General features: G+C 49.8%; 1 protein-coding gene across 5 annotated transcripts in view; it reads right to left on the bottom strand.

Moving 5' to 3' along the window:
- Positions 1-3,941: 3,941 nt before the first annotated feature.
- The window catches only part of RASL12 (RAS like family 12), a 58,705-nt gene continuing 45,499 nt past the window's right edge, over positions 3,942-17,147 (bottom strand). For all 5 annotated transcript variants that reach the window (XM_050967508.1, XM_050967509.1, XM_050967507.1 and 2 more), the window contains 2 exons: positions 15,864-16,054; positions 3,942-6,488 (listed from right to left, as the gene is read on the bottom strand). In XM_050967508.1, coding sequence (XP_050823465.1) covers positions 6,104-6,488; positions 15,864-16,054 — 576 coding nt within the window. In that variant the 3' untranslated portion in view covers positions 3,942-6,103. The remainder of the gene's footprint in view (positions 6,489-15,863; positions 16,055-17,147) is intronic.

Raw genomic sequence — 17,147 nt, 5'->3', positions numbered from 1 at the left:
CACATAAACTGGAGATAATAGCATGCCTCTACCTCAAAGAGCTACTAGGCAGAAAGATCCAGTTAAAAAAGATTGTGAGGAGCTCAGATAATCTGAAAACAGGAGCTGAATAAATACCTAAAATAGATAAAGCTGCCCCTTTGCCCACCTATTCAAACTAAACTTTCACACCGTTTGGTTTCCAGAGCAACAGTATGAGTGAATTGTGGTCAGATACAAGCATCAGAGAATGTGTCAATCCTCATAATCTAGGTTCTGCTGGAATAACAAGTATTACGCCACTTTGCTGGACTAAAACTCATTGGGCAGGTACCACAGAGCTGAGAATGAGTCTTCTCCTAAAGTAACAATCTTTGCACCTCGCTCAGGCTATAAGAAGAAGAGTTTTCTCTTCATCTAAAAGAAAAAAGCAGCAGCAGCAAAGCATTAGGCATTTGATTTAGGCCAGGGGTGGCCAAACTTACTGACCCTCCGAGCTGCCTAAGACAGTCTTCAGATGTTCAGGAGCCCTGGCGGGCCTGCTGGGCTTCAGCACCACAAGAGGCACCTACTGGGGCTCAGGGCTTCAGCCCTGCAGGGAAGTGAGTCTCTGGACTTCAGCCAGGCAGAGTAGGGAGTCCCGGGACTTCAGCTCTGCTCCTGCTGAAGCCCGGCAGGCACGCGCCATGGGCATGAAGCCCCGAGAACCCCCCTCCCCGTTGGGCAGAAGGCAGAGGTGACGTGTTGGGGGGGGGGGACAAGTGGAGTCTTGTGCCCCCCACCCCCTGATTTTTGCCAGAGTTTGCTGGCCCTGCTAAGTCACATGGAGTCGCCAGGCCCCCTCACTGCACAGCAGCTGCTGGAGCCGGCAAGCTGGGAGCTGCGCCCTGAGAGAGGCAGTGGCAAACAGCTGGGGGCTGCAGGGAGAGCCGCTGCTTTTGCTGCTGCCATTCCCCGCAGAGCTAAGGCCTGGGAGCTGTAGGGAGGGGCTGCTGAGGGTAAGGGGGCATGCCCGGTGTGGGGCACATGACTCAAGCTGTTGTGGGGGCAAAGCTTTACGTTGTGCCCCCCCACTCTCAGCAGGCACCAGTTGTCTCTGGCAGAAACCCCAAGCTCCCCCCCCCAATCCCAGTCTGGTCGATGGAGAAGGGATGTGGGGTGGGGGGCTCTGCGAGCTGCACTTGAACTGTAGAAGAGCTGCATGCGGCTCGCGAGCCAGCGTTTGGCCACCCCGGAGTAGACAATTTGGTGTAGGATGTTTTCTCGTTGGACTCTTTGTAGTAATATAAACCGCAGCTGTGGGCAGGGGCGGCAGGTTATATGGGCTCAAGGTGCTCAAGGACCAGGACTATTCAAGGCTGAGGGCTGTGCTCCACCAATATTTGGAGCTGGGTTTCTCCCCTGGCCCTGCCTGGAGCTTCCCTGCTGGAAAGAAAAGAGCCAGTGCCTCTCGCCCTGGGTTGTGCTGCTTTTGCCTAAGGCTGTAGAGATCAGCGGCAGGCAGCGTCTTGGAGCACCAGGGCAGGGGAAGAGGGAGAGAGGAGGGGGAAGGAGGCACACACGTGCTTGGGAGCTCTCTCCCCCGGCACCCACGGGCAGCGGCAGGGGAGGCCACACGTGATGGCAACCCTCCACCCCGGTACCCACCATAGGGGAGGCGAGTGGGCTTTCTGGACCTGAGAGAGTCCCTAGGAGCATGTGCAGTGACTGTGGTGCAGAGTAAGTGTGCTGCCGGGGGGGGGGGAGAGGAGGGGTCCCTCCCCTGGAGCTTGCTGCTGCCAGTAAGGGGGGGGGGGGAGTCCTCTCTGGCCCTAGCCCTGGGGAAGCCTCTCTGCATCCCAAGTTCCTTATCCCCAGCCCTGCCTCACCCCAGAGTCTGCACCCCAACCCTGAGCACCCTCCTGCACTGTGAACCCTCATCCTCAGCCCCACCCCAGAGCCCTCACTTGAGGGGAAAAACGTGCAACTTAAATTTGGTGGTCAGTTTGGAGTATCATTGTGTTTAGCACAATACTTGATTATTTTACACCCTTTAAAGTATACAGGTGTTACAAAGTGGGAATGTTCTTAATGTTTTCTCTGAATACTGTGTGGGTGCCTCAGTTTCCCCTATGCATTTCTCAAGGATCTAGCTGGTGGGATACGGGGTGTGATTGTTGTAGAGCCCTAGAGGGCCAGTATGATGCTGTCTGACAGAGAATGGCTGAAACCCTGTCTGGGCAACTGATGGCCTGGGCCGCTCTTCTGCAAGGTGCCAACTGAAGGTGTTGGAGAACAAAGAGATCAGGTGGCCTCCTAATGCCTGGAAAAGAGACAAAGGCCAGAGGAGAGAGTGTCAGTGCCTGTGCGGACTTCCGGGAAGAGCATGGTGTGGAAGAGGATGCTGGGATGCTTTGGAACTACTCCATACAAAGCCAGTCAGGACTCTGGAGGAGCCTCCTCTCTCTGAGCATACTGTCTCCAGGGCAAGAAGCTTACACCTTCCTGGGTCTGACCTTGGAGCATTCAGCTTGCCCTTCCACACCGTGCACTTTCTGCAGCAAGTGTGCCCAGGCAGGTCCTGGGGCAACCAGAAGTCCCTGCACCCCAACTCTGCAGTCAGACGTGACTCTTAGCGAGCCGGTAAAACAGAAGGTTTATGAGACGACAAGATCACAGTCTAAAACAGAGCTTGTAGGTACAGAAAACAGGACTCCTCAGTCAGATCCGTCTTGGATGGTGGGGAGCCTAGACCCAAGTTCTGGGCCTCTCCCCATTTCCCCAGCCAGCTCCAAATTGCCACTCCCTCCTCTGGCCTTTGTGTCTCTTCTGGACAAGGAGGCCACCTGATCTCTTTGTCCCCAACACCTTCAGTTGGCATCTTGCAGGGGAAACTGAGGCACCCACACAGTATTCAGAGAAAACATTAAGAACATTCCCAGTGTGTTACAACAGGTACAATAAAATATAATACCGTATATTGAAGCAGGCAAGTGCTGCTTCTGACTTTCCACTTTTAATTGACCCTTGTAATCTTGTGGTACCGAAGCATTGTAGCTTCATTTTATATCAGCTTACAGGGCAGGAGCAGGGGGGGGCGGGCCGGCAACACCATTTGGGGCACCACCAAAAATTATACAAACCTGTTGCCTATGTGGGTACTAAATCACTTCACCCCACTTACACGCCTGGATGCTTCTGGGGTTTCTATACATCAGCAGCTGATGTATGTCCCGTGCTGAGCAGCGCATACACCGGTTTCACACCTGCTGCACGAACGCCTGCACTGGGCCTGCGGTTTCACTTCTTGCTTCTTTTTGTATCCTTCCCCATTAGAACTAGAAAGATTATCCTCGTGTATGAACAAGCTGCCAAAACTGCCAAACCAGCTGAGCCAGAAGCCAAGCCACCCTTTGTGGATATGAAGGAAGATGATAATTTGAATCCTTTAACACAAGATTTGCTGCCGAAAGGACAAAGACCAGGGGAGGTTTTGGTTCAGTGGAAGGATGGCAACGTGACAGCCCTGTATGCAGACAAGCCAGAGGAGGACATGTAACAGTGAGCGCAATCTGAGTCTAGACCCCAGACAAATATTTCACCAAGTGTCATGTATCTAAATTCATGCTGACTGGAGCTTGGGAAGTTAAGCACAGTTTATCAAGGGGAATAAAAAGAAATGGCAGAGGAGATTCCACAGCATAAGCCACTCTTGACTCAGATAATCTGGTCTGGTCCCACCTGCTTTGATGCCAATATGGTCTGATCCTTACCTGCTGCTGTCATTTGGTTCCAAGGCTACTCCTACATGCCAGCTTTGCCCACCCTCTCTCATCTGTCACTTGCTTCCACTGCAAAACAATTATATGAGCCAAACCAGACAAGGAAGGGGGGAGGATTTTACTGTGGTCAGCCAGGGAATGCATGCTTTTAAAAAAAACTCTGCAAAGGTTCATCGAGAAAACGCTGAAGCTAAGCAGATGTGCTGACGCTTCGTCAAAAGTTGCCTTTATTAAAATATTTTCCAAAGTAGTTGATTGAAATTGCGTAATTATAGATGCATGACTTTACTCTGCAGAGAAGTGCAACTCCATACAGAAGCAGAGCAGTTACTGTCACCAAATCAGGTACAAAAAGGAAAATAAAGTACATAACCTTTCTTAAGGAAAATGGCCTGTTCATTGTGAATTTTGCCCTTGGTTGAGTGTTATTGAGCATTCTCCACATAGAGCATGGAATAGAGACATCCGCAAATAATTTAAGAAAAATGGAAAATATATCAATCTTTTACACAAACGATTTTGTTTAAATTCACCCAGTAAAGGAGTATTCCATTGGCAAAGTCTTTGAAAAGGAACATTGCATTGTAAAAAAGCATTACAAAATATATTTTTGGTACAAGCTCTTTCAGTGCGGAGGTTTTGTATTTATACACTGTACCTGGAAGTGTTTATTCTGCTGCAATTATATTTGCAATATTTTTTCATTTCATTTAAAAACCTCACCTTATTGCTTTAACAGCAAATTGCAAACACTGCTGATTTGAAGGCATGCCAGCTGCAGTGTGCAAACATTCCAGTAGGGGGGGCTTTGTGGTCATTAAATGAAATGTATTGACCTTGGAACAGATTGTGTCAACATTTTGCTAGCTTTTGCTGCACAATACTAGCAATAAGGACTTTCATCTGCACACGTGCTGTAGCAAGCTACCTGAAATGAGATTTGTAGATCTCTAAACAATGGACCTGTTCCTGCTCCCATGGAAGCAAAGGGGAGTTTTTCCATTGATTTCAATGGGAGTCGCATAGGATACAATCTCTGGATTTGCAGACCAATCCAGTTAGGGCTGTAAATACATATCAGTCATTTTAGGGGACAGAACCTTAGAAGAACACTGACATTTTAACAACCACTGGAAATCTAGGAAATTTTCAGTTACAGAAACCCTTTAAAACACCCTACAAAAACCCAAACCCCTAATGTTGGAACGTATGGAAATTCAGAGTCAAGATACCCCAAACAACCTTATCTCCGACATGTATCTCTGACTACCTTCTATCCAGATTCATCAGACATTATGTGTTCACACTGCAGATCTTCAGCACTGACAACAGCAGCCAAATACTACAGCTTGTCTGGAGTACCTCAATTCCACGTTATGGTAACTTTTGAGGGTGCAAAGAGAGAGAGGCCCCTGGGATGTGAGAGACCTGGGTTCATGTCCCTGGCCTGCCAGAGTCAAAGTGATCTGGGAGGAAAACTCTGCTGTCAATCAGCCAGAAGCAGGAACTTTAACCCAGGCCTCCTTCATCCCAGGACAGTGTACTGACAACTCATCTGCTCTCCCACAGGCCAGCTGAATGCCTGAGCCACTCAGCTGCTTTCTCTTTCTGCCTAAAAACTTCCCAACAAAAGTTTTGTGAAAACCAATATGTCTCCATAAACTATCCTGGCTCTGATGAAGTCGTATGTTCCAACCACCAAATATTCCCACTACAGGGTACCAAACTGAGCATTACATTTGTGCCTTCTACATGATCACTGCATTTAGATACTCTGGACTCAGTTATTACATGGGCCACACCTCTTGTTTAACCAGCTAGTGGGCATTTATGGGAGCTGATTTTTCAAGAAGTGGTGATATATATGTACAAGCAGAGGATCTGGCCTCTTGGGAGAACAATGTAAAGTTTATTTACCCTACGCACGGGGCGAGGGCATTCAGCTTCTCATCCTGCTGATGTGACAAATATAACATAGGCTTCATCTCCCTCTCTCTGTTCTGCTTCTGTTATAACAAATAGCTCTACAAACACTCAGTGCAAATGCTAGGACTAAGGTACGAATATCATGTCAATACTGAGCTACAGGGACTGGACAAATAGTTAGTGAGTTAGAAGGAAGTTATGACAAAGTTTCAAACTCTTCTGCACTCAATCCTGGGCCTGTTCGCTGCATCCCTACCAAAGTGATTTGCTGTAGTTCTAAGGCCAAGTGCATTGTCAGTAAATCACGGAAGATGGTCTGTAAGCCACTGCTGCCATGGAGATTGTCAAATATGCCACTGCAGAAGTTGGAGAAGGTTCCTTGGGATGCCAGGAAATCTAGTGGCTGCTCCTTTCCCACCCCTTGGAGGGGCCAAGGCTTAAAATATTTTAAAGCCCTTCAGTAAGGTCAACGTGGGAGCTTTCCTCTTGCTTTGAGCCCGTGACGATTTCACCGTGACCAGCTTGGCTTGTGCCACGGAGGGAATCTCTTTGTAGTTGACCGTGGAGAGAGTGTTGAGTGTGCAGCTAGCCAGGCCGTGCTTGGAGGCCACTGCAGTTGGGGCAGCAAGGTGTAGGAAAGGCCTCTCCTCTGTGATGAACAGCGGTCGGACCGGCAGGTTCCGCTCCATCTCCCTCCTCACTTCCCGCGCAGCTTCATGGAACACATGTTGCACAGCCTCGAACTCCAGGCAGGCAGAGACCTCGTAAAACAAGCACCCGTACTTGGCAGCTAGAGACACCCCTTCAGCTTTGGTGACCTGTCTGACGAAGGAGAACAGGAAGTAGTGTGTGAGCCAAGCAGAGACCATGACAGCTGATGTGCAGGTTGAATCCAGGGCTCAGGGCCTGAGATCATTTCTCCCTCTAGTGGCCAGCCCTAGCCACTGCATCAGCCTGATACAAAGTGGCAGCTCATAGAGAGGACCTGAGCACGAGATAAAGGAATTTATGCTGTAGAGCCTGATCCATTTAAGTCAATGAAAAAACTCCCATTGACTTCATTAGGTCTTGGCTTGCTTCACACTAACTACCCTATTGCCTGGATATGCACAGCCACAATTTATTACACTGGTACCCTTCTAAAAGGAGGGTTCAGACCCCAATTCAGCAAAAATGTAACATTAAACATGTGAGTAGTCCTATTAAAGTCAATGGGTTTAAGCCAGTTGGACTATTCCTATGCTTAGTTAGGCATGTACTGACTTAGGGCCTTGGATGCCACAAAGCTAGGAAGTATGGTAAGAGACTACCCTGGCTTAACCAGGAACCTTTCAATGATCTGAAACTCAAAAAAGAGTCCTACAAAAAAGTGGAAACTAGGTCAAATTACAAAGGATGAATATAAACAAACAACACAAGTATGTAGGGACAAAATTAGAAAGGCCAAGACACAAAACAAGATTAAACTAGCTAGAGACATAAAGGGTAACAAGAAAACATTCTACAAATACATTAGATGTAAGACGAAAACCAAGGACAGGGTAGATTTGTTATTTAATGAGGGGAAGAAAACAGTAACAGGAAATGGCAGAAATGCTAAATGACTCTTTTGTTTCAGTTTTCACCAAAAAAGGTTAGGAGCAATTGGACGTCTAACATAGTGAATGCAGGTGAAAATGAGGTAGGATCAGAGGCTAAAATAGGAAAAGAACAAGTTAAAAATGACTTAGACAAGTTAGATGTCTTAAAGCCACCAGGGCCTGATGAAATACATCCTAGAATGCTCAAGGAGCTGACAGAGGAGATATCTCAGCCATGAGCGATTATTTGAAAAGTCATGGAAGACGGGGGAGATTCCAGAAGACTGGAAAAGGGCAAATATAGTGTCAATCTATAAAAAGGGAAAATAGGACAAACTGGAGAATTACAAACCAGTCATCTTAACTTCAGTGCCCAGAAAGATAATGGAGTAAATAATTAAGCAATCAGTTTACAAGCACCTGGAAGACAATAAGGTGATAAGTAACAACATGGATTTGTCAAGAACAAATCATGTCAAACCAACCTAATAGCTTTCTTTGACAGGGTAACAAGCCTTCTGGATATGGGGGAAGCGGTAGCTGTGGTATATCTTGACTTTAGTAAGGCTTTTGATACAGTCTCACATGACCTCCTCATAAACAAACTAGGGAAATACAACCTAGATGGAGCTACTACAAGGTGGGTGCATAATTGGTTGGAAAACCGTTCCCCGAGAATAGTTATCAGTGGTTCACAGTCAAGCTGGAAGGGCATATTGAGTGGGGTTCTGCAGGGATCATTTCTGGGTCTGGTTCTCTTCAATATCTTCATCAATGATTTAGATAATGGCATACAGCATACACTTATAAGGTTTGTGTATGATACTAAGCTGGGAGGGATTGCAAGTGCTTAGGAGGATAGGATTAAATTCAAAATGATCTGGACAAACTGGAGAAATGGTTTGAAGTAAATAGGATGAAATTCAATAAGGGCTAATGCAAAGTACTCCACTTAGGCAGGAACAATCAGTTGCACACATACAAAATGGGAAATGACTGCCTAGGAAGGAGTACTGCAGAAACAGATCTGGGGGTCAGAGTGGATCACAAGCTAAATATGAGTGAACAGTGTAACACTGTTACATCCCAGAATGATCTTCGCTTTTTTTGTATTAGCAGGAGTGTTGTAAGCAAGACACAAGAAGTAATTCTTCTGCTCTATTCCCTGCTGATTAGGCCTCAACTGGAATATTTTGTCCACTTCTGGGCCCCACATTTCAGGAAAGATGTGGACATATTGGAGAAAGTCCAGAGAAGAGCAACAACAATGATTAAAGGTCTAAAAAATATGACCTATGAGGGAAGACTGAAAAAAATTGGGTTTGTTTAGACTGGAGAAGAGAAGACTGAGGGGAGACATGATAACAGTTTTCAGTACATAAAAGGTTTTACAAGGAGTAGGGAGAAAAATTGTTCTCCTTAACCTCTGAGGATAGGACAAGAAGCAATGGACTTAAATTGCAGCAAGGGCGGTTTAGACTGGACATTAAGGAAAACTTCCTAACTGTCAGGGTGGTTAAGCGCTGGAATAAATTGCCCAGGGAGGTTGTGGAATCTCTATCATCAGAGATTTTTCAGAGCAGGTTGGACAGACACCTGTCAGGGATGGGTCTAGATAATACGTAGTCCTGCCTTGAGTGCAGGGGACTGGACTAGATGACCTCTCAAGGTCCCTTCCAGTCCTATGATTCTATGATTAAAGTGTCATGAAATTACTCATTAGGAACTCACTATGGACCCAATCCAAAACCCACCAAAGTGAAGGGCAAAGCTTCCATTGGCTTCCAATAGCAGATCAAGCCCTACAGATTTTAAATGCCAAACGTCTACATTAACATGCGATCAAGTTTGCAAATTTGAACATGAAAATGTCAGGAAATGCAAAAGTCCAAGACCTCAGCCTTGAACCACATATGTAGAGTCACGCTGTTCTGCAGCTCGGGCACAGAATACTTCTCTCCCTTCTGACATGCGGGTTGTAGTGGTGAAATAGACTTGCTTGCTGGTTTGGCATTTTGGCCTGTGTTACTGCATCATATGATAGAAACCCACCTGCAAGCACAGGGAGACTGGCTTGCAGGTGCCATGGCTGCTGGAATCAATCAGCAGGCAACAGGGGCTAGATGCGCTGAAATACTTGGTGATGACTGAAGCTAGGAGGATGGAATCAGAGCTCCATATATTTCGACATGAAGCCTGACTGTACTGATTGTATCTTTATGCTAAAGCTACCAAACCCAATGGCATAGGGGAAATCAACTGTGACCTTGTTCCTTACCCCTGGACAATCGATCAATCAGTCATTGCCTTCCAACCCAAACTCAATACCCAAACTCACTTTCCAGAAAATCACTAGACTCTGTGTGTAACTGGGAGGGAAAAACCAGAGGGGAAACCCTAGTGATTACCTGAACTCTTCTTTAAAAAGCCCACCACAGGTGTCCAACTGCTGGCCCCTAGGGAATGGAGGGCTAAGGCCATCTCAGCTTCTCCTCCTGCTCACACAGATGCTTAGGGGAAGGGCCATGATTGGGGAGGGTACCTTAGGGGAGGCACACCCAGGGGCTTGGGGCTGGCTGGATCCCAAGCCTGAGGAGATTGTTGTCTGCCCTAGCAACCTCGATTTCTGGGAAGATCGTAGCTAGTAATGGGCCTGGCCCATGCCTTGAATACCAAAGCCCTGGCTGTCCTGACCAGGAGCCTGACTTTGCCCTGTTCTCTCGAACCCCTGGAGACTTAGGCCATGTCTACATCTAAAATTTTGCAGCGCTGGTTGTTACAGCTGTATTAGTACAGCTGTATAGGGCCAGCGCTGCAGAGTGGCCACACTTACAGCAACCAGCGCTGCAAGTGGTGTTAGATGTGGCCACACTGCAGCGCTGTTGGGCGGCTTCAAGGGGTTTTGGGGAAGGCGAGAGCAAACCGGGGAAGGAGACCAGCTTCGCCGCGGTTTGCTCTCGCGTTCCGCGAACCACCCTGCAAACCGCAGGGAAGGAGACCTCCTTGCTCGGGGGTTCGGCGAACGCGAGAGCAAACCGGGGAAGGAGACCAGCTTCGCCGCGGTTTGCTCTCGCGTTCCCCGAACAAGCAGGTCTCCTTCCCTGCGGTTTGCAGGGTGGTTCGCGGAACGCGAGAGCAAACCGCGGCGAAGCTGGTCTCCTTCCCCGGTTTGCTCTCGCCTTCCCGGAACCACCCAGCAAACCTCAGGGAAGGAGACCTGCTTGCTCGGGGTTCGGGGAACGCGAGAGCAAGCCGGGGAAGGAGACCAGCTTGATTACCAGAGGCTTCCTCAGGTATGCTGGGATACCTGCTTATTCCACGGAGGTCAAGAAAAGCGCTGGTAAGTGACTATACTTGATTACCAGCGCTGGATCACCAGCGCTGGATCCTCTACACCCGAGACAAAACGGGAGTACGGCCAGCGCTGCAAACAGGGAGTTGCAGCGCTGGTGGTGCCCTGCAGATGTGTACACCTCCTAAGTTGCAGCGCTGTAACTCCCTCACCAGCGCTGCAACTTTCTGATGTAGACAAGCCCTTAGGGAGAGGCAGGCCTGGATTGCTCAGGTCAGGCTCATCTGTCCTCATAGCCGGAAGGAAAAAGGAGCTCCCTGAAACCCATTGAGCTACTGTTGTTACATCAGACATTACACCCAGCACAAAACAACAGGGAGCAATCAAGCTGATGGCATTGACCTGGGAGGGAGGTGAAACTGTGCTAGAAGCTGTAGCCTTGAAGGGAACCAGGTGAGACCTGCAGGGAGCAAGGTGACTCAGGCACCCTGGAGCAAACGAAGCCACTGCAAGAGAGTAATTAGAACCTTTGCCAGGTCCCCTGCAGTTCCAGGAACTTGGGCACGGCCCAGCTGCATGGGGAATGTGTCAATATGCCCTCTTCAACCCTCCCTCACTGGGGTCCTTTTCTGGAGAATGCCGCCCAGATAAGGTGACCTTTGGATGGAGCTGGTATCATGCTGGGGTACAAATCTCTGCTGCCCAGACAATAAGCTGCTACTGCGGTTGGTGTCAGTTAGTGCCTGGGGCCAGGACAGAGGGCTGTTACACTGCCGTTCCTGGCAAGATGGTGCTATATCCTATTGGAACCATCCTAAACCTCCATCCAGTGGCTTCTTCTCACTCCCTGCCCCAGGGCTGTAGCACTTCTGTTGTGATCAGCCATACCAGTTCACCTTGGAGCTGAGGCTATGCGCAGCCAACATTCAGGGGCCACGTTCTGCTACCATTCCTCACACTGAGTAGGACTTGACTCTGTGGGCAGCCCCAGTGAAATCAATTGGGCTACCTGTAGTGAGAGAATACTCAGCCAGAGTATGGAGAGCAAAATATGGCCCTCAACGAACAGACCACGGCAAGGGTCAGGCTCACAGACATGCCTGTTTGCGCATACAGTAACCACAAACATGCATGAAAATTGGGTAACTGCATGAGCAATTATCTCATTGGTTGCATGTGTGTGGGCAGTTACTCAGTTTGCACATGCAGCTTGAACTAGTTATGTACCTAAATTAGGTGCACATAGTGCTTAATTTGTAATGAAACTGGTGCCAGGGCTCAAGTAATATTTTTACTTTCGTAACTGACACAGCAAAGCCAGACCTGCCGGGGCTAGGAACTGCCACGCCCAGAGCTGCCAGGGGCTCTGATCTGCCGAGCCCAGAGCTGCCAGGGCTAGGAACTGCCACACCCAGAGCTGCCAGGGGCTCTGAACTGCCAAGCCCAGAGCTGCCAGGGGCTAGGAACTGCCGAGCCCAGAGCTGCCAGGGGCTCTGAACTGCCGAGCCCAGAGCTGCCGGGGCTATGAACTGCCACGCCCAGAGCTGCCAGGGGCTCTGAACTGCCAAGCCCAGAGCTGCCAGGGGCTCTGAACTGCCGAGCCCAGAGCTGCCGGGGGCTCTGAACTGCCGAGCCCAGAGCTGCCGGGGGCTCTGAACTGCCGAGCCCAGAGCTGCCGGGGGCTAGGAACTGCCGAGCCCAGAGCTGCCGGGGGCTAGGAACTGCCGAGCCCAGAGCTGCCAGGGGCTCTGAACTGCCAAGCCCAGAGCTGCCAGGGGCTAGGAACTGCCGAGCCCAGAGCTGCCGGGGGCTAGGAACTGCCGAGCCCAGAGCTGCCAGGGGCTCTGAACTGCCGAGCCCAGAGCTGCCAGGGCTCTGAACTGCCGAGCCCTTAGCTGCCGGGGGCTATGAATTGCCAAGGCTCAGCCCTGGCAAGCCCTGGCACAAATTAAGCACTGGGGGCCCACTTGTAGGCATGCTTTGCACACTCGTTTGTGTGCCTATATTGCCAGAAGATCTGCCCCTAAGCATACATGACCACAGTCCATGGACCACAGAGAAACGCTCAGCCAAGGTGAATCAAAACACAGATGGAAACTCCATTTGAGACTATCACCCTCCCTCTTTTGATTGCTGGATCCGCCCTCATTTACTGCTGCCCATGGTCTTGGCTCCTCCAGCCCTGATAAGTTAATACACCACTGCCCCAGAGCTCTCTCTCTCTCCAGTGGATGTTGCTGCACTAATCCTTCTGCCGGGATGGCAGGCGAGTGGCTTTCTCGAAAGGACAATGGGTAGATGAGCCTCTGGGTGAATGAGCTGAACGACCGTGCCATCTTCCCTGCCCATGGATGGGGCAGCCAGACCCTTGATGAGACAAGGACAGCATGCATAGAGCGACCCGCTGAGACCCTGCAGTGGAGTCTGTGAGATACTGGTGTAACTCGTGATCTCTGTGTCCCCACCCCACATCCTGTGGCTAGGGCACGTACAGAGGTTTATGCCACCAAACTCTCAGATCTGGACTGTTAACTCAAGCAGCGGCAGCTTGTGTTTTCAGATCCAGACAGCCTGGGCTCAGGCCTTGCAGGGGTGTCGTCACATTGGTGACAGCAGGGGTGAGGGTGAGGGGAACCTGTTGAGACTCAGGGAGCAGATGGAGGAAACGGGGGGGGAAGAGAAACATCCAAGGGGATGGGGAGACAGCTGGTGGTTATGGGTCAGAGAGGCAAGATGTTGAGAGAAAGTTGGACCTGCTGGGTAGAATCCCCAAAGACAGGACAAAAGAACACCAGCGCTGATGCTTTTAAAAATCACAGGACCTGTGGGGTTCCAGAGGGGAGACTCTTATAACTCGCCCAGGACTTCTGGGGCAGGAGAGGGGAAGAGACGAGTGTGCTCTCGGAACAGAGAGGGCCCAGTTAACTGCAGGACCAAAGCAAGCTGACCTGGGGAGAGAGAGTGTTCCAGGGTTGGGAACACAACCCAGGTGCTGTAGGAGAAGAACCCTGAAGACCCCCCGAGGGCCCTGACTCCAGCCCGAAAAATGCTCTGAAGTGTTGCGGAAACTGAGGGAGGGAAATGCATGTAGGGTTTATGTTTGTGTAGCACTATGTATTTCTCGTGCAATTAAAAAGCAACAGTGGTTTGGAATCTCATGTAGTTAGTTAGTGTGTGTGTGTGTGTGTGCGCGCGCGAGCCCTTGAAGAGTTAATCTGAGGACCAAGAACACCATACAGCTGGGCTTTTGGGACAGGCTGTGCCTAAACTGTGGAGAATCCTAAGGGTTCAGCATTTGTCCCAGTGTCTACGTAGTCAGACTGCAGGAGCTAAGCTGTCAGGTGCTTGATAGAGGCACCCCAAGAGCGTGCCTAGGGACCTCAAGACAGGGACAGTGCCTGGACTCTGTTCAGACTCTGGGGGCTCCGAGAGGTGGGTGCAGCCTGGTGGGTACCCAGGAGGAGGTGTTCAAGTAGATCTGTGACAGGGGCTTATTTGGACTTCACAAAAGGCTGATAGGGAGCTTTGCAAGCTCCAGCTGTGATTGCTGCTTACCTTGGCAAACAGAGCGAGGTCTCCAGTAACAGGCTGGATTTACTTGTAGGTTATTGTTGTCAGCTTTACAAGGAGGGGGGAGGCTGGCACAGGGGACACCCTGCAGTTCCTTCCAGCTTTAATCAGTTCAACAGGAAAAATGTGAAACCCCTCCCTGTGTGTGCAATGGGTCCCTGTGGTTGGAACAGACACTGGCGCCACCAGGATTTCTAATCACATGACCCTGGTATGAGCAAGAAGTGGAGAGGTATTCTCTAAAGTATTGGCCCAGAGTAGCATGCAAGGCCGGGCAAACACATCAAAAGCATTTAGCCCCTGCCGAGAGAACCACAGGATAAAGAGCTCTGAGAAAAGGAGGCAGGGGAGTCCGACAATGTAATACAAGGAGCTGGAGCGGGTTCAAATGCATTGTTACAATCCAGCCTAAAAAAACAGCTAAAAATAGCAGCAACTTCAAAATAAGCAAATCACCTTCCAGCCCGTGCGGACACTGGGCAGGGAAGAGTGGGGAGGAGGGAAATATTCAGAACAGGAGGCAAGGTCACACAGAGCAAGGGGTATCCTCACGCCACACCCACAGCCAGCAATCAGGGACTAGGGGAAAAGGAACAAAAGATTCAGAATTGGATTGTGCAGCTTAGCGCTACAGAACAACAGAGCGACCGGAACTCAATCAGTGGGTGCCTCCCTACAACGGGTAGCCGCTCGCAGGCTGCCATCCGGCCAAGGAAGGGCAGAGGGCGCGGGACGACAGGATAATGACAGCCAAGAGTCAGATAGGGGTGTGTGTGTGTGTGTGTGAGAGAGAGGGAAAGAGAGAGAGAGAGAGAGAGAATAGGCCCTCAGATGCAATAAAGAAGGCATTTAATAGAAGTTAATGGCTCTGCTTCATTTGTAAAACAGATCTGCCATTTAAGAAGGTCTCTACTGTAAACCAACAAACCCTTCAGCCATTTCAGGGAGTAGCTAGCAGGATGCACATTCTGAAGCTCATAGGAGCTAAGCCCCAATAGCTGACCAGCTGCGCCCCCCCTCACACACACATCTGCAAGTTCTTCAGCGGGTGACAGTGATATGTGTTCCCTTCAGTTCACCTTAACAGAATAAACACACATCTACCTGCCTGGCTGCCAATCCTATGTCAACTATGCAGCTAAATGTCCTCCTTTCTCTGCAGAGAAAATCATCAGAAATGACAATCTCACATGTAGCCCCAGTAAAGCGTTCATGCTTTCAGAGCCTCCCCCAAATATTAACATCAGAGCCGCTCCTCCAGCCCTTTGGCAAGACTCACTGACTTCAAGAAGACAATTAATGAGTGAGGACGGCAGCATCTGATCCCTGGGATTCAGCCAAACATATTCTCCTCGCTGCAGTTTTCAACCCAAAAGCGAGTTCAATTCCAAAGGAGAAACAACCCGCGCCTTGGTGTAATATAATCTCACGGCTCAGTCCAGAGCTTGGTGAACAGATGTTCATGTCACAGAATCACCACGATCATCGGCACTAACTTGTCCCCTTTTCTCAGCAGAGACATGCAGGCCTGGCTGGAGCCCGAACTCCCTTGTCCCCTCCAGATCAAGGTGAGCTACCTTGCCAGGGAAGCTTGCATTGTCGCTGCCCTTCTGCACATGAAGAGAGGACTCTGGGGCTAGCTTGGGGAAATTTGAAATAAATGAAAGGCTAAAGTCAGCATAGAGCACATCTACACAGGCCCGTCTGAGCTAAGCAACATTACCCCTCTGCATGGCACAGATCGAAGATTGTTACCTGTATTGCTCCAAATCCAGCTTATTTCCCAGCAGGAGGATGGGATAATCGTGCTGAATGCCTTTTGCGTGGAGGGAAATGGTATCCAGGTACTGATGACAACCTTCAAAGCTCCTTTTGTTGTCAATGCTGTAGACTACCATGAAGGCATTGGCCCAGTTGAGATAGCGTTCGCAGTTCACCGGTACGTCCTAGCAGAGTAACACAGGACAGCATTATCACAGGCCCCTGGTGTCACTATCAGAGCCCGTCTGGGGGCATTTGCTCGTCTCGGGCTTTGTACATTGTTTCAAAACTAAGCCTATTTCAAAAGGCCGTTTGAGAGCCGACTTGGCTTGGCATGAAAAAGTTCCTTGTGCAACGAATCAATGATATTAAACAGCTCATGCTCCCCCGAATCAGAGCAATCAAAAGGACACCGTGGCGGCGGCAGGTTTTCGCTCAGGCAGACTTCCAGAAATACTAGCCTTTCAGGCAGCCTTTTGCACTGAGTCGTTTAATCAGTGGGTTTCTTTGTAACAAAGAAATTCTGCTTGTGGCAGGGAGAGCTGGTGCAGAGGCCTTCTGGGATGGACTGGCAAACTCCAGGGGGCCTGTCCAAAGCCCAGTGGAAATCTTTCCACTGACTCCAGTGAGCACTGGTGTAGGCTTGGTCATGGAGCAGGCCCATGAGAGACAGGACTATCTGCGAGCAGAGGGGTCAGATTAAATCTACGTAATGTCCCAGGGCACAGCAGCACCAGGACTCCCCTCTAAGTTACTTAAGCCGATGCGACCAGATGCCCCAAATATGGATACCATACACTCAGTACAAATCAGCAGAGGGGAGGGTATGCACAGGTGGCTTAAAGCTTAAAGCTCATTTCTCTGAGCTACAAACAATAAAATATATACACACAAGCGAGTCACTGTCTGTGTCACGCTGCAGAGACATCGCTGATGTACCGTACAAGTGAATCAGCTATCCTGGGCTTGTAACGAATGACAGCACAGCCTGCCCTGGGGGCAGTGGGAGATTGGAGAGGGGTTGCTTCAGTGGGGGGACTCTGTGGAATGGAGATCAGCACCTGGGCCAAAGCTCGGTCAGCTCTCGCTGGGACAAGCAGCCCCAGTGCCGTTACGGCCCTTTCAGGCTGGAGGTTATTCCAAGGATCCTCAGGAAGTTGGGTGCCCAGCTCCTCTTGCACTTCAGTGAGCTCCAGGCACTGGGTTCCTTTAGCTATCTCACCGTTATTACTTACAGTGCTCTCCTAGGCAACAGATACACACCTTCTACCCTAAGTG

Source organism: Gopherus flavomarginatus, chromosome 9, assembly GCF_025201925.1.
Source record: "Gopherus flavomarginatus isolate rGopFla2 chromosome 9, rGopFla2.mat.asm, whole genome shotgun sequence".
Classification (NCBI taxonomy): Eukaryota; Metazoa; Chordata; order Testudines; family Testudinidae; genus Gopherus; species Gopherus flavomarginatus.
This window is presented reverse-complemented; position numbering and strand designations above follow the sequence as displayed.